Source organism: Rhinopithecus roxellana, chromosome 3 (genome assembly GCF_007565055.1).
Source record: "Rhinopithecus roxellana isolate Shanxi Qingling chromosome 3, ASM756505v1, whole genome shotgun sequence".
In the NCBI taxonomy this organism is placed as follows: Eukaryota; Metazoa; Chordata; class Mammalia; order Primates; family Cercopithecidae; genus Rhinopithecus; species Rhinopithecus roxellana.
The window spans coordinates 25,626,062-25,653,327 of NC_044551.1; the positions used below are offsets into that span (position 1 = coordinate 25,626,062).

A 27,266-nucleotide genomic window follows, 5' to 3' on the forward strand; every position below is an offset into this window, starting at 1 on the left:
TCACTGCAACCTCTACCTTCCGGGTTCAAGCAATTCTCCTCCTTCAGCCTCCCAAGTAGCTGGGATTACAGGCGTGCACCACCACACTTGGCTAATTTTATTTTCAGTAGAGATGGGGTTTCACTATGTTGGCCAGGCTGGTCCCGAATGCCTGACTTCATGATCCAACCCCACTGGCCTCCCAAAGTGCTAGGAATACAGGAGTGAGCCACTGTTCCCAGCCGCCTCCATTACTTTTCTGATGAGACTTGTGACATTAATAAATGTGTGATATTACATAATGAGTTATATCATTATTTGAAATATCTGCATGACTTGGTGATCTGATATTTTCCGAATGACTGAAGCGTAATACTATAAAATCATTCACAGGTAAAAGATGCATTCAAACTACAAGATCAACGAATGAACTTAATGTAACTGAATATGAAAAGTTCACTAGTAAGGTTTGAGATTGCACATTGCAAACAGCCTTTAGGAGAATTTAGCAAAATCTACTACGGTAGATAGAATTTGAATATGGCCTCCCAAAGATGTCCTACCTCTAATACCTGGATCCCTATGAGTGTAAGTACTACTCATAGTATGTTCTATCATGTACAGTTGACCTTAAAATAAGATTATCCAGATGTGCCTGATCTAATCATACAAGCCCTTTTAAAAGTAGAGAGTATTCTTTACCTAGTAACATAAGAGAAAGTTAGAAAAATTCAAAACACTTGAAGGATTTAGCAGGCCCATGCTGGCTTTGAAGATAGAAAGACCATGTGAAAAGGAATGTAGGCAACCTCAAGGAGCTAAGAGATGCCCCTGGCAGACAGCAGGCAAAGAAATGGGAACTTTAGACGTATAGCTGCAAGGGACATGATTCTGCCAGCAACTGAATGAGTTTGGTAGCAGATTCTTCCCCAGAGTCTCCAGATAACAGCTCAGCCTGACATCCTGATTTTGGCTTTGTAAGACCCTGAGCAAAGAACAGTTAAGGCTGCCAGGACTTCTAACCTACAGACCCTGTCAGGTAAAAAAATGGGTGTCACTTTAAGCCCTTAGATTGTGATAATTACTTATGGAGAAATCAAAAGCTAATACATTTACGTAAATCAACATACAGAAACTCGGATCCAACAATCTCACTACTGAATTTTTACCTACAGATACACTTCCAAATGATTCTTACAGTTAGTCCAAGGATATTCATTGAACACTTTGTAAAAACAAATAATAAAAATGACCAAAGTATCCACAAATAAAGTTGTGGTTGAATAAATTATATAAATCCACAAAATGGAATATTCTGTAGCCATTACCAGAAAAAGGTAGAATTGTATAGATAACTGTGAAACAGTAAAACCATCACACATTATAGTAATAAGAAAAAAAAAGCAAGATCTGAAACACTGTTGGAGTATAATTTGTTTCATAATTAATTTAAAGCATCTGCATTAAACATTTTTCTGGAAAAAAAATTAAAAAACTGTAAGCAGCAATTAGCTTTGAGATAGACTGAGTGGAAGGTTTCATTTTCAATTTTCTACCTTTCATTATATTTTCAATTTTCTAATAAAGTTTATTATTCTTATTCATTTAAAAAATATAAACAGAGGTTACTAGTCAGAGTCTAGATAAACACTTGCTTGGCTCCTGTACAAAACTGTCTTCTTTTGTTTTATTTAATTTGGACTTGCCATCTGGAATTTGCATCTATGGTCCTTTAATAATTACAGTAAGACCAAAATCACCTTTCCTCAAGTCCGTCCCATCTCCCAAATCTAAGTTTTTCAGTGGCATTCCTTATTATTCAGGGGCTTCATTTGCACCCATGTAAATGTTAGTATGTATTTATAATATTTACACATTTAAACTATTAAAACATTACAATGTACCTAACACAGACAATGCCATCCTGATGAGGATAAAGATGATAATGAACTAGGTATTCTGCAGTTACATGGTAATATTGAGAAATATTTCAATAGCAAGCAAAGTAGTATAACAAAACAGGACCAATATTTACAAATCATGAAAAATTAATTTCTGTAAGCAGAAATTAATGAGCTATCTACAATGTTTACTTAATATATTTTAATTAAAATTAGAAATGTTTTTCATATTTCTTTAAATTTCTCCTAAAATGAGTAAATAATTTTTAAAAGTAAAGCAAATTCCTTTCACTTATTAAATACTCTATTTGTAAAGTTTATGAGATCAAATTTTACTTCTGATTGTATTTTCTACAACAGGACGTTGGACAATGAAAAAAACTTTAAAACATACTATTAATATAGCACTTCAAAGTTTTCTTTGTCAAAAGTTGTTAACATAAAGGTGTTGAAAGTCACCAGAAATAAACACCAAGATACATTCATAGACTGATCACCTTTTTGTTTGTCCACATACGAAAGAAGTTCATAATTCAAAAGTGACTCAAAGCATTGTGAGATTATTACATATGACCATCAAAAAGGAGGTTGTGCAGGGTGCTGTGGCTCATGTCTATAATCCCAGCACTTTGTGAGGTCAAGGCAGGAGAATCACATGACCCCAGAAGTTCAAGACTAGCCTGAGCAACATAGTGAGACTCCATTTCTACAAAAAAATTATTAAAATTAATTCAAACATTTAGAAGAGAGGTTGTGTGGAGATGTACTTGGAAAATGATATACAATGAACTAAATATAAGATAGTACTGTCACTGTTATAAAGTCTAAGTACACTATCTTTTTCTAGTGTTTTGCACATAAAGATTATATATAACTGAATTCCATATGTAACTATATTCTAATAATAAATTTGTCTTTTTAAAAAAGCAGTCGACATTTTCTAGGAAACAGCAAAGTGTTACAGCCTATAAAAATACTGACTATAGGTACAGACTCTTTTGTTATCTGGAAATGTAAAACAAAATCCTTGGAAACTTTACAAGGAGAAATCAAAGAGACTGAACATATAAAAACAACAAAACATGACATTAAAATGTCATCATGCAAAATTATCAGATCACATTACCTGAAACCAGTTCCATAATGATGTAGACAGGCTGTCTTTGTGTGCAAACTCCTATAAGTTTGACAATATTGGGATGATCATATTGCTTGAGAATTCTAGATGAGATGAAAATATAAGAATAGTTATCATTTGAATAATAAAGCATTAATTTGTGATCATACATAGTGTTTACAACTAGAATACTCTTGAATCATAATTCAATTTTTAAAATTTCGGTATGACCCTAAATTATGATAAATTAGATGTATACAAATGAGTAAAGTCTTCCCTCAGTATCTGTAGGAGATTGGTTCCAGGACCCCCGTGGATACTGAAATTTATGCATGTTCAAGTCTCTTACACAAAATGGTGCAATATTTGCATATAACCTACACGCAGCCTCTTACGTATTCTAAACCATCTCCAGATTATTTATAAGACCTAATATAACATAAATGTTATATAAATAGTTGTTATACTGTATGGTTTACGGAATAATAAGAAAAAAATTCTGTACATGTTCAGTACAGATACAATCATCAACTTTTTTCCCCCTAATATTTTTGTTCTGTGGCTCATCAAATCCACAGATACAGAACCCATGGACACAGAGGCCCAACCATACTGGTACATATTGGCAACATAATATGGATGCAAATGAGTCAATTATCCTTAATTAAATATTCTTTTAAAAATTATTGTCTACTCTAAATGATTAACAACCATGTTAAATAGAAATGACCTAGTTAATCTAAAACATGTACAACTCCCTTCAAATTATAATATCTGGTTTTAGCCACTACCACAAAAGTATAGCTGAAAAGTATTAGTGGGCCAAAAATTGTGAGCTGCTGGGGCAGCATACATATATTTATTTTTAACACACATACTTGATTTTAAAATACAGAAAATAAGAAATCATTTTATACTGGTAAATGCTACATTTCATTGGATTTTGTAATAGTTAAATACTTTCTTGATCAGGATCAATTTCAAAATGGTAGGAACAAAAGTTCTGAGAAAGTTGGCAAATGGATAATTGAATAATAGAGTTTCAAAAGATACTTCAGCTGAAGCAAAGTTGACTTTGTTTGGATAAGGGCAAAATTTCATCAGTGGGTTATGAAAGTAGGATAGACTTGAAACCATGTTCCTAAAGAGTTAAGAAAAAAATCGCAACACAGCAATGACTAACAAAAATTCTTGAGTTTGCAGGATAGCACATAAAAAAAGAAACAACTTGCTCTATCACTGAAACTCCCGTTGTTTATAAAAGAACTGCTGAAATTGGTTAGAAGAAATAGGGCTAACTGGCATCTATGCAGGAAAAAGCTTGCTAACATCACGGCCTGAATTTCCACTGCATGGTTTAGACTAACTCCCCCTGGATTTGCACATATGAACCATGAGATTGCATGAAGAGATAACCGTGTGTGGCCAAGGACTTTCCAGGCCTCCCATTTCCCCTTCCACCAATCACTTAGTAATTTCAGAATCTACCCCCTCAACCTTTTCTAATAAAAATATTGCTCTGAAATCATTAACAGTTGATGTTTAACAGTAAGTTTTTCTTTTCTCAAAAACCTGGTGTCACGGTATTGGCTTCTAGCACACTGGGCAGTGAGCCCCTTCTACTTGATAATGCACTCACCTATAGGACTCCAAACATGAGCTAAAAATAAACTAAATTCCCTCAGATGCCTGTCTGTCCCAATTATTTCTATTATCAAATCTTATTCTTTATTATCTTATCGACATAGTTATAAATTCACTCATATTTGAAAATTGCTGTATCCTTTCCTAAGAGAATGAAAAAGGTAACTTCGGAGAAAGACAAAAAATTTATGCATGTACTGGACATGTACAACTAAAGCAAGAAGAGCTATAAAAATGTTTTAGACAATATAAAAAGATAGAAATGAAAAGACAGACTGGGAAGAATTCTAAAGGAAATATTCTGCCAATAACTTTGGCCTTGCAACTTCTACTAGAAATTTAAAAGAAAGGTTTAATGATGTTTGACTTTAATACTTTAATTTCGCAGGTTAGAAACTGTTTAAGAAATTTGCACAATACAGCATGAACTCAGATAATATAAAATATCTAAATATATACTTCTAGTGTATACTAGACGACACTTGGAAGTTTACATGAATGTAAGTTTTGTTTTTAACATAAAACTATAATTTCACCTTAAAAGAAGAAATTAAACTCTGCAATAAAAAAAAGTTAGAAAGCAAGAAATTTAAATATTTTTGAAAACATGTGAGGCGCAGTCTTTTACCTTAATACTTATGAACAACTGTAAAATAACAAGGCTGTGAATTTCAGTTGTGTTCACATGCCTTTTAATTCATCACAATTTCTTTTCTGACTTGCCAACAAGTCATGAAAAAGGTTTACTTCTTTACTCTGCAGATAACATTTCATAAATGCATCCAACTACTTTAGCCATTGCCATTATTCATTTTTAGATGATGAATTAGTATATATATTAGTATATATACATGGCTCTATGCCATGTAACTTATGAATAGTTCTCTTGTTGCCATGGCAATATTCTCCCATTGCACTTTCCTTTTAATACACAAAAACATATGGATCCATGTATCCTCTTCCTTCCCCATTCATCCATCCATCCATCCATCCATCTATCCATCCATCCATCTGTCCATCAATTCATCCATTTCCCACCCACATGTCCATCCAGGTTACTCTTTCCAAAGTGGCTTCTGGAAAGATGCATTTGTTTTGTGTTTTGTTGTATATACTCAATTTTACCACTAACATAAGAGTTTTAAGTATGTGCAACATAGGTAGCAGGTATTATTTTCTATTATTTAGCTAATAATAGCAAAAAAGAGAATCAATCATCTTAGAAGATTAGAAACAAAAAAATATGCACACTTTAGAAGAAATGCCAGATACTAAGCTGAAGAAATCTGAGGTTTTCAGAAATGAAACCTAACAGCTGAGAAAAGAGAAGCAGTACTATCTAAGGAGGGTAGGACAGATATAATTATATATTTAAAAGTATATGTAAGCTATACATTTGAAGAAGAAATCTAAGGTTCTCAGAAATGAAACCTAACAGTTGAGAAAAGAGAACCAAGCAGTACTATCTAAGGAGGGTAGGAAAGATTTAATTATCTACTTAAACGTATATGTAAGCTGTACAGTTCATGTACATAATAATTTTTTATCATAATAAGCACAGTACTGCATATATACATATACGTATATGTATGTGTGATGAAAGCAAAATAATGTAACATTTTAAGAACTTGAATAATACTGCTTTTTAACACCTGGTTTGACTATGATTGCTGAATTGATCTGCAGACTATCACAAAACGATAGACTTTTGGATTCCACATTGTATAAGTGCTTACCCCTACTATTTCAGTAAATCACAATTTAAGATGCCTTCAAACTTACATTTTAATAAATCATTTACATAATAAATATATATTTTGATTAATTTAAATAACTCACTTGGCTTCTTGTAAAAATTTTATTTTCAATTCCTGAGGAAGATCTTCTTTACATGTTTTAACAGCAACAGAAGTTTTATCCTTTAATGTGCCCTTATATACTTCACCAAAATTTCCCTGAAAATAGAAATATATTCATTGTCTGGGGTAAATGACAGCATGTAAATCTTTACCAAATACAAGCAAAGGTACCAAGGAGGAGGAAGGTGCTTACCTACATGTCAATATCACCTGAGATTAACTAATTTCTATCAGATATAAGAACTTCTAACTTTACTCTATGGCTAGGACATATTATGGTATAAAATGCCTGATTTGGCTGGGCACGGTGGCTCACTCCTGCAATCCCAGCACTTTGGGAGGCCGAGGCGGGCGGATCACGAGGTCAGGAGATCGAGACCATCCTTGCTAACACAGTGAAACCCCATCTCTACCAAAAAAATTTAAAAAATTAGCTGAATGTGGTGGCAGGTGCCTGTAGTCCAAGCTACTTGGGAGGCTGAGGCAGGAGAATGGCATGAACCCAGGAGGCAGGGCTTGCACTGCGCCACTGCACTCCAGCCTGTGCAACACAGTGAGACTCCGTCTTAAAAAAAAAAAAAAAAAAAAAAAAAAGCTTGATTTATGGTGCATTTATTTTAGAAGAGAAGAAATTTTGAAATCTATTTTTAAAAATTAAATTCAAAACATTACAGAGAAGAAAAATAAGGCTAACACACTAGCACAACAGCTATTATTGAATATTCTCTTAGGTTTTTTTTACACGGCATATGTATTTTTTACATAGCTATAATCATACGATGCAAACTTTTTTTTTTTTTTTGAGACAGAGGCTTACTCTGTCACCAGGCTGGAGTGCAGCAGCATAGTCTCAGCTCACTGCAACCTCCGCCTTCCAGGTTCAAGCGATTCTCCTGCCTCAGCCTCCCGAGTGGCTGGGACTACAGGCGCGCACCACTATGTCCAGCTAATTTTTGTATTTTTAGTAGAGACAGGGTTTTGGCATATTGGCCAGGATGGTCTCGATCTCTTAACCTCGTGATCTGCCCGCCTCGGCCACCCAAATTGCTGGGATTACAGGCATAAGCCACGGCGCCCGGCATATGCAAACATTTTATAAGAAACTTTAATGCTATTGTTGAGCAAGAAGTAACTAAACTAGAAGTCTGCTATACTTACTGAGTTTTAGAGCACTAAGATGAATGTAACTCTTAATGTTTAAAGTTCATAAAATTTATACCTTGAACTATTGCTTATTAATAAATAAAATTAAAATACTTTAAAATATTTTTAACAAGTCATATTCAATTTTTACTATTTAATAGCCAACTCAAATATTTACAAAACAATGGTAAATCATGTTTTCATAAAAATAAACATAAACAGTAAACATTCATGATAAATTTAAAAAAGGAAAATTTGAGCTTCGCATCTCTATTATTCTCAAGAGATTGTCTTTTACCCACAATTGTCAGATTACTTATTACATCAGAGGTAGAGCTGAGAGAAGATATTATTAATTTACATGGTTACTGCTGGGCCTCCACTTACCTAAAGCACTTACAATTCAGCTTGTCTAAAACTTACTGTTCTGTTAATCAAAAGATTTTTCCTGGCTATATTACTTTTTTCAGTTACTAGAACCATCATTTGCCTTGTAAGCATTCAGACCCTACCTCCATAATACTTTTTGTCTTATCCCTTGCATCTCAGAAAGGTTACACTGATTCATGATCTCAATTCTGTTACCTAAGCTGATCTCATCTTCAGTCCCTCACCTCTCCAACCCACCTAGAACAGCACTGCCAGATTAATCTTTCCAGAGAAAACTTTGATTATACTACTGCTTTGCTCAATATCCATCCTTCAATTACTATCACTTTCTTGGCCTCTATATAGCTCCATATTATAACCCCCAACTGTTATATGTGTTCTGAACTCAAATACATAGTGATCCCTAAATACATGTCATGCCTTTTCTACATTTTTCCCTCTGTGGAAAACTCCCACCTCCAATCAGAAGCTGATACCTCATCTTTAAGTCCATTTCTTATGCCCCTCGTTCATGAACTTTCTTGATTTTCCCAAAATTATGTCTCCTGTCCCTGAATACACATCTCCCCATTGCCCTTTGTGTCTTTCTAATGGTTTCTGCCATATTTTAAGAGGTACTGGCATGTACAAGGCATTTGAAAAATTTAAACATTAATTTAGCAACCATTATCCAGAGAATGTCAACTCTATCAATGGTGGTCAGGTGGACAATCTTCAGACACTGAGAAACGACTATGCTTTCCCAGACCACCTCTTCTCTATCCAAAGAGGTGAGGAGGAAGCCCAGGACACTCATCACTCTGTACCACTGAATCATTCAATGCAAACCTTTGCTTTAAAGGGGAGGTGGGGGGCTGAATATGAGATCAGCTTAGGTGACAGAATTGAGATCCTGAATCAGGTTAACCTTTCTAAGATGCAAAGGGTGAGACGAAAAGTCATGAAGCATGACTTCATCTCTGCTGCTGCCCTTCAGTCCCTGAGGACAAATCTTATGCCCCTTGACTGTGTTTACATCAGTCAACATAAGATGACCGTGGTCCTAGGTTAATCTTCATCTCTCCCTCTCCAGCCCCCTCAGATTCAGCATCTTCTGTTTGATCCTCCTTTCTCATCTATCCCCAACTTGCATAGTGCCTTCTGGAATTCATGGTCCATCATCCTCAAAATTATATTTTCAATCTATTCTTTGATCATTTCCTTTAACTTCCTGTTCTAACAAAATAATGGCTCTTATTAGAGAAGATCCAAATGGTGGATGAACTTCCTTTTGCCATCTAAACTTAAGTGATGACTTATTTTCCCCACATATAATCCTACCATTGCCCTGCAGATAGAACACAGTGTTCTATTACCTACTTATTACTGGTTTTAAACCATTATCTCTCCCACATTCCTGAAACTCTCAGCTTTGAAAATTTGTCACTCAATTGTATTACCCACTATTCCTCACTCCAGCTGTCATTTACTGAATTTGAAAACATTTTGTTTATTGACAATTTGAGCCCTTGGGTAACTGTCAGTCTACCCAGTGTCCTAATACTTTGTAATTTCAATAGACATTTAAAGGTCCTTCCAACAATTCAAACTTTCAGTTTCTTGATCATCTCTCCTCCAATTATCTTGCACTCCAATCTATTTTCTAGGGTCATATCTTAAACTGTGCCATACCTATAATGCAAATGCTCTATAACATCTATCTCATTCGTCTCATCTTCTGGTTGGTTTATATCTTTCTAGCTTACTTCCTCTTCTTTTTGGAATACTTATCCAGACTTCAAAACTCCTTTGACTTTATAGGAACTGACAGTCTTTAGGTTCTATCACCTTTTACATCATTCTCTTATTATATTCTCCTCCTCCTGTATTCCACCTTAAATTCCATGGTCAATAATTACAACTGCCTTCCCATACATTCTCAATTTATTTGCTCTTCTGTTAATATGTAAAACTCCCTTGGCAAATCTACAAGTCTGATTAAATCCAAAACTCTGCCTACTCTGCACCTATAAAGCTAATATGGCTGGAGAAAAACCATAATCATGCTGACTGATTTAACTTTAAATTCATGAACACAAACCCTTAGGGGGCCCTTAACGTACTCAATAATCATATTATAATTTTTTAGACCACTTACACTCCCCGTTTTCTGGATGACTGCTTCTCTTCTATTCTCTTCTCAAATCTCCCATCCTCATTCTTTGCTGATGCTTTTGCTTCCTACTTCATTTCAAGAATCAAAGCAATGTAAAGAGAACTTTGGGCACTTGTTGCTCTACTGACCCACCTACCAATCTTCCTCACTGTTATAAAAAGTGAACTACTGTGTTTCTATTAAAGTCAATCCTTCATTGCAAACTAAACTGCATCCCCTCTTACCTACTCAAGGATGATGCTATAGCAATTTCTCTCTCTCTCTCTTAAATGAATTTTCACCACATTATTCCCAACTGCAAACTAGTATGCTATTATTTTTCTCAAGTTAAACAATAACAATTACAAAGCACAAATCATTCTCTTGAAACTATCACCCCACATCTCTAATTTCTTTTGCAGCAAAACTTTAAGGAATTACATCTTTGCTACCTCTAATTCTCTCCTCCTGTTCTTCTCAAATCCATTCCAAATTGGCTTTCACCTAAAGCATCCCAAGGAAACTGCTCAGGCAAGTCACCAGTGATCTTCTCATTGCTAAATCCCATCTCGTTTAGCTTTTCAGCATCATCTGACACAACTGATCACTCTCTTCCTTGGTATACACTTTCTCCTGTTGTCTTCCAAGGCATCATATCTCCTGGTTTTCTGCCTTCTTACTTGGCTGCTCTTTTCAACCTCCTTTGGGGACTGCTTCTCTTATTTCCACCTCTTAATGTTCCAGTGAGCAAGGCTCAATCCTTGATCTTCTTCTCTTCTTCATCTAGACTCACTCCATTGTTGAATTCATCTAATTGTATTAAGTACCAGCTATATACTAACACCTACCAGATTTGTACTTTTGACTCAGACCTCTTTTCTCTAACTCCAGACTTGATACCCAATAGTTTCCATCATCCCCACTTGGAAGTCTAATAGAAAAACTCAATACATCCAAAACTGAACACCTCTTCTCATTCCCTGAAATCTTTTACACTTAGGACTGAAATCTTTCTCTAATACCCCACATACAGAGTGCATCAGGATATTCAATTGGTTCAATTTCAAAAATACATCCAGAACTCACTACTTCACACCACCTCAATTGCTATCATCTTAATCTAGCATCATCTTTTAGTCAGGTAAGTTCAACTGCCTCCTAACCTTTCCAAGTTGTCAGACTATTTTCACAACTCCCAGAATAACTTTTTTAAAAAGATCATGCCATTCCTCCTCTCAAAATTGCCCACCAGCTCACCATTTCATTCATAATCAGAGCCAAACTAATTACAATGACTTACAAGGTCAATGTAATTTATACCCTCCTCACCTTACAGACTTCCTCTCCTATCATATTCCCTTTGCTTACTGTTACAACCAAAATGCCTCCCTTGTTCTTCAAACACAGTTTGCATTGGCTGTTTACTCTGCATAGATCCCTCTTCCCTCAGATGTGCATGTGGCTAAATTTCCCACCTCCTTCAAGTCTTTATTCAAAAGTAAACATAAGATAATAAGGTTTATCTGGATTTCCTACTAAAAACAGCAACTACAACTAGTAACGCTTCCAATCTCTCTATATTTTTCACGGGATTTAGCAGCCTCTGACATTACAAAATTTACCTATTTATTATGCTTATTGCTTATCTTCTCCTTCTAGTGAGATTATTAAGCTCCATAAGAGAAAGGATTTCTGACTACTTCCTCATTGATACTGTAAAATGTGCCCAGAAAAGTGCCTTGTACATAGTAGGCATTCAAAAAACACTGGATGACTGAATATTTACTGAATACCAACTATCGACTATAGCTGCACCTGATACTGTATATCAAGTACAGTCTACTAAAAATACAGCGCTGAATACAAAAAAAACTCAGCGTTCCTGCCATTATCTTATATTACAACTTAACACCAAAATCTCTAACAACAGGAACCACGGCTAATTGTCTTAATTAGCCATGCACTCTTAAGCAGTATACTGTAAATGATTATTTAAAATAGGCAGTGAAAAATATTAAACAACCATTTTCTTGTACTTAAAAATACTGGATGAAATTAAGCTACACATTGCCTCAAAGTCTCAGTCTTTTATTTAAAATAAATTCATTGAGACTGACATATTACTTGTTGTTGAGAAAATAATTATTCTTTGAAATAGTCTAAGGAGATAAATTCCTCCTAATACTTTATAGCATAAATTAACACAAAAATAGAAATATTTCTCTTTAACTAAAAATATTTTTTCCATAGTACTAAAAAGTCTGTCCTTCTCAACATATTCTGCTTTTATTTCAGTAAATGCTTTAGTTTTAAAATTTATTATTTAACTGTATCATGGAAATTAATCTTTGTAATATTTTTTGTTCTAGTCACTGCTACTGGTTACCTAGAGCAAGGGAAATAAGAAATATTTCCTTAAGGACGAGGAAAGAAACCCAGAGGAAATAACATATGAGTCACTGCTTTTAGCTTGAAGTTCTTTAGAATTTACTTACTAAATATGCCAATAAAAATCTGCTTTCCAATAACAATCTGATGCTTCCATTTGGGAAAGGTATTTTAAAATAATAAATGATAAGAATCCTGCAAACTACATTATTTCAACAGACATTTACTTTCTCAGAAATTTTTTAAAAATGGGGAAAATAGTCAATTCATCAAGTTTACATTTGAATTAAAAAAGTAATGAATAATCATTTCTTTATCTAAAATGTTGAGCCTTAATTAAGTTCAGTACCGATCACTCATATGTATATTAGCTTTTCCTAAATATATATTTTATACTATTTTTTGTATCACACCATGAAGATAAACTGAATTTGTATTTTTATATATTAATAGAAACATCGCTAATTAAGTCATTGACAAAAAAGTGAGTACTTATTCACTGAAACTCAATTATAAACTATTATTAATAAATTTTCAAATAGTCCATTTGGTTAATTCTCAAGTATCCACCATTATTGTTAAATAACATATACTTGACTATGGCCTGTGAGTTCAAAGAAACTTCCAACTATGTTGGAAGAAAAGGAACTTTTATTATATATAGTTGCTTTTTCTGATTAATAGAATTAGTTATAAAATTAATATTTATATTGAAACAAGTATCTTGTCCACATTTTTAGATTCAAATATGCCCAGTGTTCCAGTGTTGTTACATACTGTAATTCTATACACAATCCTGAAATCCCAAGAGGCTGTATGTCATTTTTTCCTGAACTATCACATGTAACCAGAAACAAAAACAAGACTTTTGGGTATTTATTTAAACTTTTATTATCTCACTGTTTCTTTTCAAATCTCAGTTCACTAGTTTTGACTTTACTGTATACTGAAATAAAATCATGATTTTTAGTCCTTCCAGGGGAAAACACACACATAATATTCTTAAAAGTTAAGAATCATCCTTAAACCTTTCAAAGACTTTCACACATCTATTTCAGTGAGCATCACAATATTGATAACAGATACAGTATTGCATTCTAGTTAATGTGTAATGTGCCTCGCGGCAATATAAGAAAAGCTTTGAAGAAAATGAAAAAATCTGCAGTCTTCAGAATCAATATAGAGACTTCTAGTTATTTAGTTCAGTTGATCACATACCTTGCCCAGTAATTCTCCCAATGTGACATCTTCATGACTGAGAATCCATTTCTTGTCCTACAGCAAAGAATAAGAACTGTTGTTTAGTACAAGCAAGGGTATGCTTCTTGAAGTTGCATTTGAGCCAGTGGAAAATAGACCTAAAGGGATATTTCATTCAGACCATTCAATCAACAGCACACTAAGAAGTTATAACCCCAAGATGCTATAAAACAGATTTAAGAAACGATACTACACAATAGGATATTAAAGTCTACATTACAGCCAAATTCCATCAGAAATCTCAGCCTTTGAAATGATAGTATCCCTGTAACTAGAACACAGCATGCACTTTCCACCAACCATAAAGTTTATGTTATGCTACTATTTGTCATTTCAAAAAGCTGTCATAAGGCCATGAGGGAGTTTGATTTTACAATGCAAAATTTTCAGTTCTCATTTAATCTTAGAAATTATTTTTCTACTCAAATCATATTACTAAGAGCTAATTTTTCCACATATAAATGGGCCATGAGTTATAGCTGTCTCTGACACTTCATACAGTCCCATATCTTTCCCAAGTAATTTCCTGTGGTATAATAAAGCAACAAACACCAATTACAGCATCACTAGGGTGCATAAGGCCAGTGATGCAAACATATCGTTGGAAGAGAGCATCCCATTATCTGATCTCAAGAACCAATTACTAGAGGATATTTTATCATGTAAAAAAAGCTCAACTACAAAACCGCACAATACCACAAAGTAAGAAAAAATATGTTTTTTAATGGAGGAAGGAAAAAGTAAGAGAAAAGGAGGGGAGGAATGAAAAGGAAAGAAAGAGAGGAAGGGAACAAAAAAAGGAGGGGAGTAGGAAGGAAGAGGTGGAGGAAGAGTATCCTGGCTGATATATTTTATTTATGAGTTAGGTTTCTTATTAATGTTAGAGTGTAGTTTTCTCCTCATTACAAAGATAGATTGAAATGTAATTATGATCTATGAGTTGTAACAAGTAATCAGACATCTTGAAGTAAAAATTCACCCTAACTATGACTTTAAAATGTCCTGGACAGTTATTTGAAGTGCTTTACCTTCTGAAATACCATGTGGCAAACACTCAACCAACACTCTCTGTTAGGTAAACAAAGGGACAACACTGATTTTTAAAATGCAATAGTTTTCATGCATAGTTTTTCCTCCTAAATATAAAGTTAATGCTATAAAGATCCTGGAAGAAAACTTAGGAGGATAACCTCATGATCAAGTGGGTAAGCAAAGGTTTCTCAGAGAAGCACAAAAAACACTAACTATAAAAAAGAAATGAAAACTGGACCTCACCAAAATTGAAAACATTTATTCAAAAGCATCATTTAAAAAATGAAAAGACAAACTATAACCTGGGAGAACATTTTTGCAATACTGAATTTCTATCTGATAAAGCATTTGTATGAAGAACATATACAAAACTGGTTATCTCAACAACAAAGGACCCAGTTCAAGAAATTGTGTTTAAAAAGTTCAGAAAACATGATGAACAAACAGCCAGTAAGAACATCAGAGACACTTAACATCGTTAGTTACCAGTGATATACAAATACAAATCACAGTAAGATGGTACTTCATTACTTCATACCCATTAAGACACTAAAATTAAAAAGATTAACAATATCAAGAGATTTTGAGGGTGTGGAGCAACTGTAATCCTTATGTATCGTTGGTGAAAATGCAAAAGCATTATTTTCCCAAATGCAAAAAAAGCATTTTTGCATTTGGGAAAATAATTTGGAAGTTTCTCATAAAGTTGAACATACACATCCCATGACTCAAATTGCTCTCCTAGGAATTAACCAAAGATAAATGAAAACATACATCCACAAAAATATTCATCAAAAAATGTTGGAAGCAGCTCTATTTGTAATATCCAAAAACTAGAAACAACTCAGATGTCCATCAAAAAGAAAACTGATAAACACATTTTGGTACATTCAGGCAACTGACTACTATTCAGCAATAAAAAGGAACTTACTACGGATGCATATAACAGAGCACTTGCAAATCATTTTTGCTGAGCTAATACATCTAGACAAACTTTACATACATAGACACTAATTCCATTTACATAAAATTCTAGAGAATGACAATCTATAATATCAGAGAAGTGGTTGCTTGGGGCAGGAGTTGAGAAAGAATGACTGCAAAAGGGAAAAAAGCAACTTTGTGGGGGCATTATAAAAATGTTCAATTCCTGGCTAATACGGTGAAACCCCATCTCTACTAAAAATACAAAAATTAGCTGGGTGTGGTGGAGCACACCTGTAGTCCTAGCTACTCAGGAGGCTGAGGCAGGAGAATCACTTGAACCCGGGAAGTGGAGGTTGCAGTGAGCTAAGACTGCGCCACTGCAGTCCAGCCTGGTGACAGAGCAAGACTCTGTCCAAAAAAAAAAAAAAAAAAAAAAAAAAAAAAAAGTTCAATTTATTGGTATTTCATTGAACTATATATTTAAAACCTGTGGAAAATTTTATTTTATATAAATTACACATCCATAAAGTTCATTTTTAAATAAAAAATAAAAGAGCTGTACTTTCCATTTGAGTAGCAGTTCTGGGGTTTAATTCTCCACCCCATACCCTATATACAGAAGCAAACGTTATTCTTCAAAGAGTGCCATCTGGCAGTCAGGAAAGTTATTTTAAAGTTGCAAATTGATTCTTGGACAGCTTTTCCACCTTAGACAATGATAACCTAGGCAGTTCAGCCCAATCCTTGTAGTGCAAACCACTGAAAAAACAGGATGAAATGTAGAAACAAAAACACAAAAAGAAAAAACAACTAAACAAAGAAAACCCCTAAACATCCATTTAAAGGCGCTGGAGAGCTACTAAAATAGTGAAGGATTGAGAGACTAAAGCTAGGTTAAGAAAAGAAGTCATGTCAAGGATTTATAGGCTACTTTTACCCTTGAATGCACATGGTCATTGTGAAAGCAGTAGCCAATAGTTTAAAAAATACAGAGGGAGAGTTCACAGCCCGCAAGGAGAAAAGGCTCTGGCAAAACACCCCAGGCTTTTAACAGACCCCAAACATACCACACTGTGGTAGAAAAAGTAACCTGGAAATGAAAAGAAGTAAGCCTACCTTCTAAACATGTCCATCAGGGATTGAATTAAATTAGGGATTGGCAAACTAAGTCTGCAGACCAAACTGGTTCACTGACTGTCATATGAAATTTGAATTTCAGTGTCCTTAGATAACTTATCAATAGATCTACAGAAATTATCCAGTCTAAGTTATAGACAGAAAAAAAAAAAAAAAAAAGAACAGTAGAGAACAGAATATTGGTCAGCAGAAACAGGAGGTGTGGGGGATTGAGGAATGGAGGTGAGTTGACCAAATGGTACAAAATCTCAGTTAGATGGGAGGAGTAAGTTTCCAAGATCTATTGCACAGCAAAGTGACCATGGTTAATAATAATGTATTTCTATTTCAAAATTGCTACAAAAAACTCCAGATTTTAAATGATCTCACTACCAAAAATAAGTTATGTGAAGTGACAGATATGTTAATTAGCTTGATATAATCATTCCACAATGTATATACAATTATTATTTGTTAATTAAAAGTAAAAATGTAAATAATAAAAAGACACGTGACTCAGTCTGTAAGAGGCAGGAATAAATGCCTGAGGAGAATTCAGTGGCTATTTTGATCAGAATTTGGTACCTGCCATTTCTGTGGCTATTTTGCAGAAGTGTTGATAGAGGGGCAAACTCCCAATCTGTTAAATTGGATAAAGATGTGGTAGAACTACCAACCCTCTCACCCTTAGGTATTAAATGGAACATTCCTATGGAGGCTGCTAAGTGGTTGAGAAAGACATTCAATTCAGTTATACGATGATGCTAAAGCTTTACTTATGCCTCTGAAATGGTATCAGAGGACAAGTCAAAAGTAAATTAGGGAACATGGACATTGAATAACACAGAGTTGGAGAATGGAGAGCTGCTGAAGAAGCCTGGAACTCTGCTTTTACCTTCATTTTTACTGACTTTTCTTCTCTCCCCTTATATCCAAAGGAAAGAAAAGTCACACTCAGAAGACATGGCCAAAGACAGCTGCAGCTCGCTCCTTAACAACTGCCCCACAGCTGGTTTATCCTAAAGTGATTATACTACGTATTTCTGGTCTCTTTCTTTGCTCTGTTTTCTGTAAAGGGACAAGGAGACTTTTTGCAACCTTCTCAGATGTAGAGAAAAAACAGAAGAAATGGAAGCAGACTGCCTCTTAGTCTCTTTCAAGTAATAGGAATAGTAGCTTTACTATTTTTTTATAAAAGTAGCTTTTATTTTTTAAAAAGTAGCTTTACTGTTTGTTTGTCAGTCCACAGGTTAATGAATGAAAATAAAAGTTGTAATTAAGTATAAATCATCAATAGAAATAAGGCAAAGACATAAAAGATGTATTATAATAGGAATGAATAGAGTTGACAGACTTATATTTAACATTTCATTTGCTTGCAAGTGATCTGTGACCATACAGAAATATCTACAGAACTATGTTCAAAACTAATGCTTAAATTTCTGTGATCTTGAAGCTACAATAGATTGACTTAGACTCCTGACATGTTAATATTTGGATTCTATTCTTTATGTTAATTCATGAGTATTAATACATCATGATTACAGTAAAAGAAAAAATCCACTTTTCCTATTTATCAATTCTCTTATCTTAGAGATATTCTGGAGATATAAATTATGCGCTTTGGTAATCACTGTAAGATATGGGCCGCATATAAAGATTTTGGTGGCCTTATAGACCCATGAAATCACAGCGTACTTTCTAATTGCCTAAGCAAATAATACTTATTTTTATTAATTGATTTGTGAGTGAGACTGAGAAAAGGAAGAAATGAATGAGATGGACTAACTGCCCTTCTGGGAAGTTGGCTGACGCTACTGAATCTAGTTCTAATAACTTGTGGATGTGAGGTAGCTTACTGTCCCTGTCTTAGTTTGGGTTCTCTCGGAAGCAGACTCTGGGACAAGGATTCAAACGCAAGTAGTAGTTAATTTGAGAAGCGCAAGGAACAGAAGGAAAAAGAGATGTAATACAGGGAAGTGGGGGCAATCAATAAGGTAAGCTATTAAGGTAGCCACTTCACTGTTGCCAACTCTGGAAAATGAGACAAGCCAAAAGCCTCAGAATTAGCCCACCCAACAGGTATTTATTTATATGCAAATTCCTGAATAGCATTGGTTGAGGGGTGCAGAAAAATAAGTGTTAATCCTTGGCAATTCTTGTGGCAGACATGGGCAGAGGACCCTTCTGTGGACCTACTAAACAGGCCAAAGATGAAAACACCTGCAACTGAAAGTTGTCCAGAGTATAATGAGAGGTATGATGGGTATAAGTAGGGCACTAACAGCATCTAGTCCATCCCCTTTATGATTGATGTATCCTGATCTTCCTGAAGATTTAGAATCCAAGTGGATTCTCCAGGCCTTCCTATAATTCCTGTTCTTACTAAATTCTTTTTCTTTTTTTTAAGAGCGAGGGTCTTGCCATCTTGTTCAAGCTGGTCTTGAACTCCTGGCCTCCAGCAATCCTCCCACCTCAGCCTCTGAGGAGGTGGGATTACAGACATGCACCATCACACCTTGCTCTCTGAAATCCTATCTTTACCGGAGTGCAAATCTCTCTCCTCTTTCTACCCTTATTCTAAGCCTCCTACATACATATTTGTAGGTAGAGTCCAAACTACTCACTGAATATAGAGAAAAATGTGTTTAAATTTCAGTATGTATAAAGTAGTTATACACACTTTAATAAAGAAGCAATGGGTAATTCTAATTTAACAATTAGGTAAGCTAAACAATAACCATGAGTTAGGTCGGTTAAACAAGTATTTAATATAATTTACAGATATTAACATTTGAGTTTTTAAAAATCATAGTTAATATTTGGTGTGGCTTTTCTTGTTACTTTGTCCTGAACCTCTTATGTAATATTTTATAGTATATACCTATCTTCCACCACCTCTAGTTATGTGACTTCTGACACATAAGTATGTGTCTGGAACTTACCCTCCCTTTTCATAGAGTTTCACTGCTTGGAAGAAGTACTCCAATATACTCTAGCAGTTACATTATCTTCATTAATGTTCATATTCTTGAATTAAACTTAATACTACCAGCATAAAATAAGTTTCCATTTTTTTCCAAAAATGCATGAGAATGCACCTAATATCTATTTCTAAATAGATACCTAAAGTTTTACCATATACAAAATAGAAATTATAATCATAAATAATGCTAGAAAACTGTTCCAATATCTCATAAAATATCTTCCAAAGGCAGTATTTTTATAAACAACACATTGTGGAAATACTCAGGACACTTAAAAGTTGCCTACAAAGTGAAACTTATGAAGTAAAATTCAATATTCTAATGTTATTTCTTAGAAATGATGAAATTTGGGGCTGGGTGTGGTGGCTCACACTTGTAATCTCAGTATTCTGGGAGGCCTGGGGGGACAGATCGCTTGAGTTCAGGAGTTTGAGACCAGCCTGGGCAATATGGTGAAATCTTGTGTCTACAAAAAATACAAAAAAATTAGCCGGGCATGGTGGTGTGTGCCTGTAGTCCCAGATACTTAGAAGGCTGAGATGGGAGGATCACTTGAGCCTGGGAGGGGGAGTCTGCAGTGAGCCGAGACTGCACCACTGCAATCCAGCCTAGGTGACACAGTGAGACCACATCTCAAAAAATAAAAAATGTATATATATAAAAAGCAGTATTGATTAATTCACAAAGTGAATTAAAGGAAAAGTATTTCTCAAACACACTTGAGATTAAACTTTGTAACTAAATCATCAGGTAATTTCCAAATTAATTCCTTACATATCATTCTTCCTTACAGTTAAACACATCACAGTGAGTACCTTCACGGAGAAAGTGTATTTAACTCACAAAAACTGGTTTCATGGAAACTTGAAAGTTTATTCACTATATTCATTATAGCTGACAACTTCAAATTCCTTCCATTCTAGCTCTGGGACTGCAAATAAAATTAATTGACCTGAGATTTATCTCTTTTTTTCCTTTTCTGAAAAGGATGCAAGTAAGAAATGGCATCATTAACTGGTAAACAGAAGAATGAAAACTAGAAATACACACCTGAGATACTGTTCAAACTCAGCCTGCTCCTACGATAACAATGACAATGAAATATAATGGTAGTCTTTGGGAAGAAGGAGGACTCCTGAAGAGAACAGGCAAGAGGTTGGGTTCAGTACACATACCATACGCGAATGGGATCTCTATAGTCAAAGAAACTATCAGGAAGAGCTTTTTCCAGGACTCAATTTGAGATGCAATATAACACACAAAAAGATATAAAAAGTAGTCTGGAATATACTAGACAATGCCAACTTACTAAAAGATAGCCAAAACAGTGAAATAGCATGGTAGGCAAAGAATGGAAGCCTACAGATTAGCTCAGAGACTAGCTCCAAATACATCTTACTGTATATATGGTATATGCACATATATCACATGTACATGTGCATATTTCTGCACACTGTGCCAGAAATTTAAAGATATGTGAATTCAACGTAAGTTAAACATGGTTCCTATTCTCAAGAGCTTTAATATAAACATAGGAAAAATTAAGAGGCTAAGAGAGAAGTATATACAGAATAGAGCTGGAACACTGAGATACAAGTGGTCACTATTATCAAGACGGTTAAAAAAGGCTATACTGAAGAGGTTGAAAGGTTTCCGAAATTTCTCAGAATACTTTTCTTTTGCTTCCTAAAAGCTACTCAACTAAGAAAACTCTAAAGTTCTTCTTTGGGTGTTGAGAAACACAATCTGGTGTCTGTGGAAAGAAAACACCTATTGCCATTCCTTGAGGACCTTGGAAGGAAAAAGAAATGATTAAACAGAAGCTGTGTTGAGTAAAAAAAAATGAGGCACAGGGAGGAAATATAAGTGTGGAGAGTGAAGGGTAGGAGTTGGGCAAGCATACCTGTGTAAAAGAAACATAGTTTCTTTTCTAACCTATGATTAGTGGTTGTCCAGGTTCCACCAACATTAGCTCTCCTCTCTCTAACATCTCTAAAGAGTTTATTTTTTTGCTTCACTGCCAACAAACTTTCTCTTAGTCTACCATGCAGCAGTCTCTCTGGCATAGCCCACAGAAGCCACCACTTCTATGGGACTCACTATTACAATGCTGGTAGAGAAGGGGTATAAGTCTAGGAATATGAACCTGGAATTTTAAGATAGAACTGTCAGTATATAAGGATATATTCCATTAGACTCATGTAAAATCATAGTTATGCTCCATACATTGGATATGTTATAGATACATTTAAGCATTGCTAGCACTGCTTCTCTAGGAAAGTTCATCTCCAAACAAATGAGTTAAAGATAGATGACACTCTGTTCAAAACGTCATTTCAAGTGTCACATGAGTAATGTAAGTGATGACAAAGGATTTCAGAGGCAAAGGAAGCCATATTGTGCTAGAAAAGTCAGAAGGAGTCTCAAAGAATAGGCAGTATTTGAGATAAGTCTTGAACATGGATATGATTCTGATATGCTAAAAGGAGAAAGTAACTCTGGCAAAAGCATAGAAGGAAGTAGAAATCTTCTAGATAGAGTAAATATACAAGAAGAGTGAAGGCAAAGAGTCCTTAAAGGGGAGCAATGCTCGGTGAAAAACTAGAAATGTACTTTCCAACCAGGACATGGAGAGCAAGGAATCAAGCATACACTTAATCTTACAGACCAGAGGTCTCCAAATACTCTTTATTGTGTAACTCTTTACTTTTTTATAAAATGTGAGCATTTGTTTTACTATACAAATATATAATGTATATTATCCAGCATCCAAACAATTAAAATACTATGGTCATTGGACAAGTTCTAGAAGCATAATTCTCCCTGCTCCTTTCCACAGGAGAGTATTATAGCTATAAATCCTGGACATAATTCAAGAGGCAAACAAGGAACTCTGAAAGATGGTATGAGGAGGGTGAATTGGTTTGGAACTCCTGGAATGGGAAAACAGAATAGTGGCAGGATGTCTTCCATCCTGCTGCGACAACAGAAGGCAGTTTGACTCCCAACATAGCCACAGAAGGCAGCTCAGGTAAGGCCTATTCCTCCCCTGGATTATATGAGAGTCCTCAAAACCACCAAATGAGCCCGGTACCACCTGCAAGGGGATTGACTGGGAATCTAGCTAACACTAAGCAGCTAAGGTAAGACTCCCTTTCCCTGCTGGCCTAAGACTGCTCTGCCTCACCGAGAAATACTGGGATGGCCCAGAAGTAACAGGAAGACAGATCACAGCCCAATGAGCGACCAAGCCTAAGAGGTCTCTTTGTCTCTGTGGGCCTGTTATCTCACTCCCCAACTGAGAAATAACAAGGCAGCTCGGTTGCATTGGCAAGAAAAGCACTGCCACAAAATGAGAGCTATCCTGGGAAGTCTCTTTGTCTCCATGCACCAAGACTCCTATCACCTTGCCAGAGACGACAGGGCAGCATGCCTAATGGGAGAAAGAATCCCACCATAATAAGGCCCCAGCCCAGGAAGTACTCTGTTCGCCACAGGCAGGAGAATTCTACCAAACAATCCCATAGGCCTAAGATGCCCTTCCCCAGTGAAACACCTGGCAGCCCAGACTTGAGGAATTCCTTATACTCCTAGAGGCAGCACTAAAATCAACAAGTTAGAAGGAAGCCCAGTGGCACCAGATAAACCAACAAAACAAAATAACACCAAAAAAACTCTAAAATTTGCACTGCCATTGAAACCACTGAAAGCAGGCCAGGCCCTACCTGTTAAACCTAAACAAGGTAACTACCTGCAAAAATGAAAGATTTAAATGGGACCCAAGATGTTCTAACATAGATTACATGTCTAGGGTACAATTAAAAATCATCCATCATATCAAGACTCAAGAAAATCATAATCTGAATGAAAAAAGATAAGTCACCCAACACTGGGATGGATCAGATGTTGGAATTATCTGACGAGGATTTTAAAGCTGCCAGAAAAATGCACAACAATCACTCACAAATTCCTTTGAAAAATACGAAAACACATAGATTATCTCAGCCATAGAAACAGAGGTTATTAAAAAAGAATGAAATAGAAAGTATATAACTAAAAATTACAAAGCAAATTTTAAAAACTCACTGAATGGGCTCAATAGTAAAGTGAAGATAAGAGAGGCTGATCACTGAACTTGAGGACAGATCAATAGATTACCCAGTTTGAACAACAAAGAGAAAAGAGACTGGGTGAAAAAAAAAAATGAACAGAGCCTTAGGAACCTGTAAGACAAGCATCCCACATTTGTATGATCTGAGATAAAAGGAGAGGAGAAAGAGTAAGGCTGAAAGAGTACTTAAAGAAATAATGCCCGAAACTTCTCAAATTTGGCAAAAGACACAAATCTACAAACAAGAAGCTAACAGGACCTGAAATAGGATAAACACAAATAAATTCAAGCCAAGATTCATCATAATCAACTTCTGACAATGAAAGATAAGGAGTCTTGAAAGCAGCCAGAGAGAAATGACTTTACTTACAGGGGATACCAATTCACAGAAAGCATACTTCTCTTCTGAAACCACACAGTTCAGACAAAAGTAGCACAGTATCTTTCCAGTGTTGAAAGGAAATAACTTTCAACTGTAAATAGTAAATGTGGTAAAACTATCTTTCAAGAATGAATGGAAAATAAGGCTGGGCACAGTGGTTCACCCTAGCACTCTGGGAGGCCGAGGCAGGAGGACTGCTTGGGGCCAGGAGATCAAAACCAGCTTGGGAAACAAAGTGGGACTCTGTCTCTAATTTTAAAAAAAAAAAAAGAATGAAAAGAAAATAAACACATTTTCAGATGAAGAAAGCCTAAAAGGATGTAGGTAAAACCAAAACTAAACAGAGTTGTACCTTGTTTAACTTTCACAATAACCCTGTGTGAGGAAAGTTTAACAAAGTAGGTCTGTTTCATTAAGTTTCTGCATATCTGTATACTGTTGACAACCCTTGGTGAAACTGAGAACTAAACTACTGGAATGTTCAAAAGTTACTGAGTAATGTTAGTCCATAATGACTGAAGTCATCACAGTCAAGAAGAACTAGATTGTTAGCATATTTAAAGCAAACATAAATATTCACTCTATACACATGGTGCCTGGTTTGGGGTCCTCACCATGGCTGGTCAAGTAACAGGTATGTGATCAGCCCCTGGTAAGAACTTTGGACTCCAAAACTCAAATGGAATTTCCTGAGCAATGGTATCACACGTGGCCTTGCAGTTTGTAGACAGAAAGACTTACCAATAAAATTCCTGCTATAAATAGGGCAAGAAAGCCTCTTTTGACCTAGCTTTTGCTGTTCCTACATGAGTCCTTTGCGACAATAAATCCTAGCCTTGAGTACAACTTTATACTAACTTAGGTGAGCCTTTTTAGTGAATCACTGAACTTGGGGGTGTTAGTGGGACCATCAAGCCAAAACTCTGAGGTTCTGAGAGACAGGCTACTCTGACAGCAAATGGCAGAAACAAGGTTTGAACCCATATATGTCTGAATCTGAAACTTATGTCCTTTCTAACAAATTACACTGTTACCCAAAACAGAGTAATTTATTTAAAGCAATGCATATGACTCTTTCAAGTTCAGAGATAATGATGCAATCAATTTTAATTAATTGAAACACAGTGGATTATACATTCTATTTCAAGTTTCAAGCTCTAGTCCTATCAGATTTTTTTAACTTATGATTTACATACTTTGTTTCAAATTATTTCTATGCAAATCAATTATAGATCGCTCTTCATTCACTGCACTTATTAGATTACAATCTAAAGCTTTGCATTTTGCACATTCAGTTTTTGTGTCAAAAAATAAAATCACAAAAAACTTTACAGTTGTAATCAAGTATGTCTTAACATAACTGGCAGAGTAATGAGTCAATTTTGTATAATCTTTATGTAATCTGTAACCTAAAAAAATAATAACTTAACTTCGGTCTGTATACCACTTATTTCAACTAGATAAACGACAAATATTCCATTTTCCCACAATAACTCTGTACCAAATTTTCTATAAAATATAAAATCACTTAAAAATAAGGTTTCAACAAAGTCATTAATATAGTACTTTTAATGAAAACACTATGTTCTTGTAAATCCCACATCTTTATACAAGTAGATATAATAGTAAGCAAAAGCTATAAAAATAACTGAAAATAAAATCAAATTAGTTTTAAAATGTTAAAACCTAAATCTTAGAATTTTGCTTCACAAATGTAGTCATTTTAAATAAAGTGAACAAGTAGCAAATAAGCAACACCTCCTTTGTTCACCTGCTGAAGACAACCAGCAGTCTGCCCAGGCTGCAGGAAACTAATTGTGCTTCTTGATGGACTGCTACAGAGTACAGATGGTCATTATTTATTATGTCAATCAACCCCTGCCAAATCCCTTTGGATGGTTGTACCACTTCTTCCTAAAGTTATCCTTTAAGGGGCACAGGGACGTATTTGAAATTCGATCTCAAGTAGGTAAGTCAGAGTGATTAGAAGTGTGACTTAAATTAACACTTCCCTTTGATTCACAGTTCTCCAGAAAGAATGCCCACCAAAAGAAAATACTAATAGTAAAGAACAATCTTATTCTATTCCTGTATGTCTTCCTAACATTCAAAACTGAAATAGAAGTTCTTGCTTCCACATGACTGAAGTTATATTTTTAATTCAACATTTTCATTTTTAAACCATTGTTTTTGATAAATAATTCTACCTTAAATACAGGCCAATTCACCAATACAGTAATACAATCTATTTCTCAGCAACAGTCAATGTAGTGAAGGTTCAACATGAGGATTTAGTTACCAAAAATATTAGAAATATAAGCTTTGTCCATCCCCTGGTTAAAGGTATAGTAGTAATCATCTAGTGTAATAGTTTGAAAGAAAGGAAAAAAAGGCAAAATTTAAATACAGACTTTAAAAACTATCTCACTACAAAGACTTAATACCTGTAGCAGATGAATTTCTAAACATATTGACAACATGATATTTTGGAGCTAACACACAAAGACCAACATATCATCCCTAGAATAATTAACAAAATGTCACAATACATAAGATGATTCTCAGAGATTTTTCTACTATTCATACTGAAAAATATTTGCTATCTCTATTTTTCTTTTATATGCAAGTTTTCAGTCAGCCTGCTTCATTATCTTCCTAGCTGGCTCAGCACATTTATTTCACTCAAAGTCTCAGCCATAGAACCTTTTATAATCCAAGAATTATTCAGAATTTGATCAGCTTTGTCATTAAAGTTATCAGGGTTGCTTTAGAGGGAAAAAAAAAAAAAAACTTATTGAAAAGTATGCAAAGTAGTTGCCCATCTGGAATCTACGAGAAGCTTTTAGTAACTGAGTATTTGTTTAAATGTTCTATAAATTCATTCTAAATAATCCAA

General features: G+C 34.9%; 1 protein-coding gene across 5 annotated transcripts in view; it reads right to left on the minus strand.

Annotated features, from left to right (window-relative positions):
- The window catches only part of FER (FER tyrosine kinase), a 452,583-nt gene that overhangs the window by 146,058 nt on the left and 279,259 nt on the right, over positions 1–27,266 (minus strand). For 4 of the 5 annotated variants that reach the window (XM_030927487.1, XM_030927488.1, XM_030927486.1 and 1 more), the window contains 3 exons: positions 13,774–13,830; positions 6,481–6,596; positions 3,007–3,101 (listed from right to left, as the gene is read on the minus strand). In XM_030927487.1, the coding sequence (XP_030783347.1) occupies positions 3,007–3,101; positions 6,481–6,596; positions 13,774–13,830 (268 nt within the window). Of the gene's footprint in view, positions 1–3,006; positions 3,102–6,480; positions 6,597–13,773; positions 13,831–27,266 lie in introns of those variants that run through there. The other variant, XR_004056369.1, reaches the window with a different exon arrangement.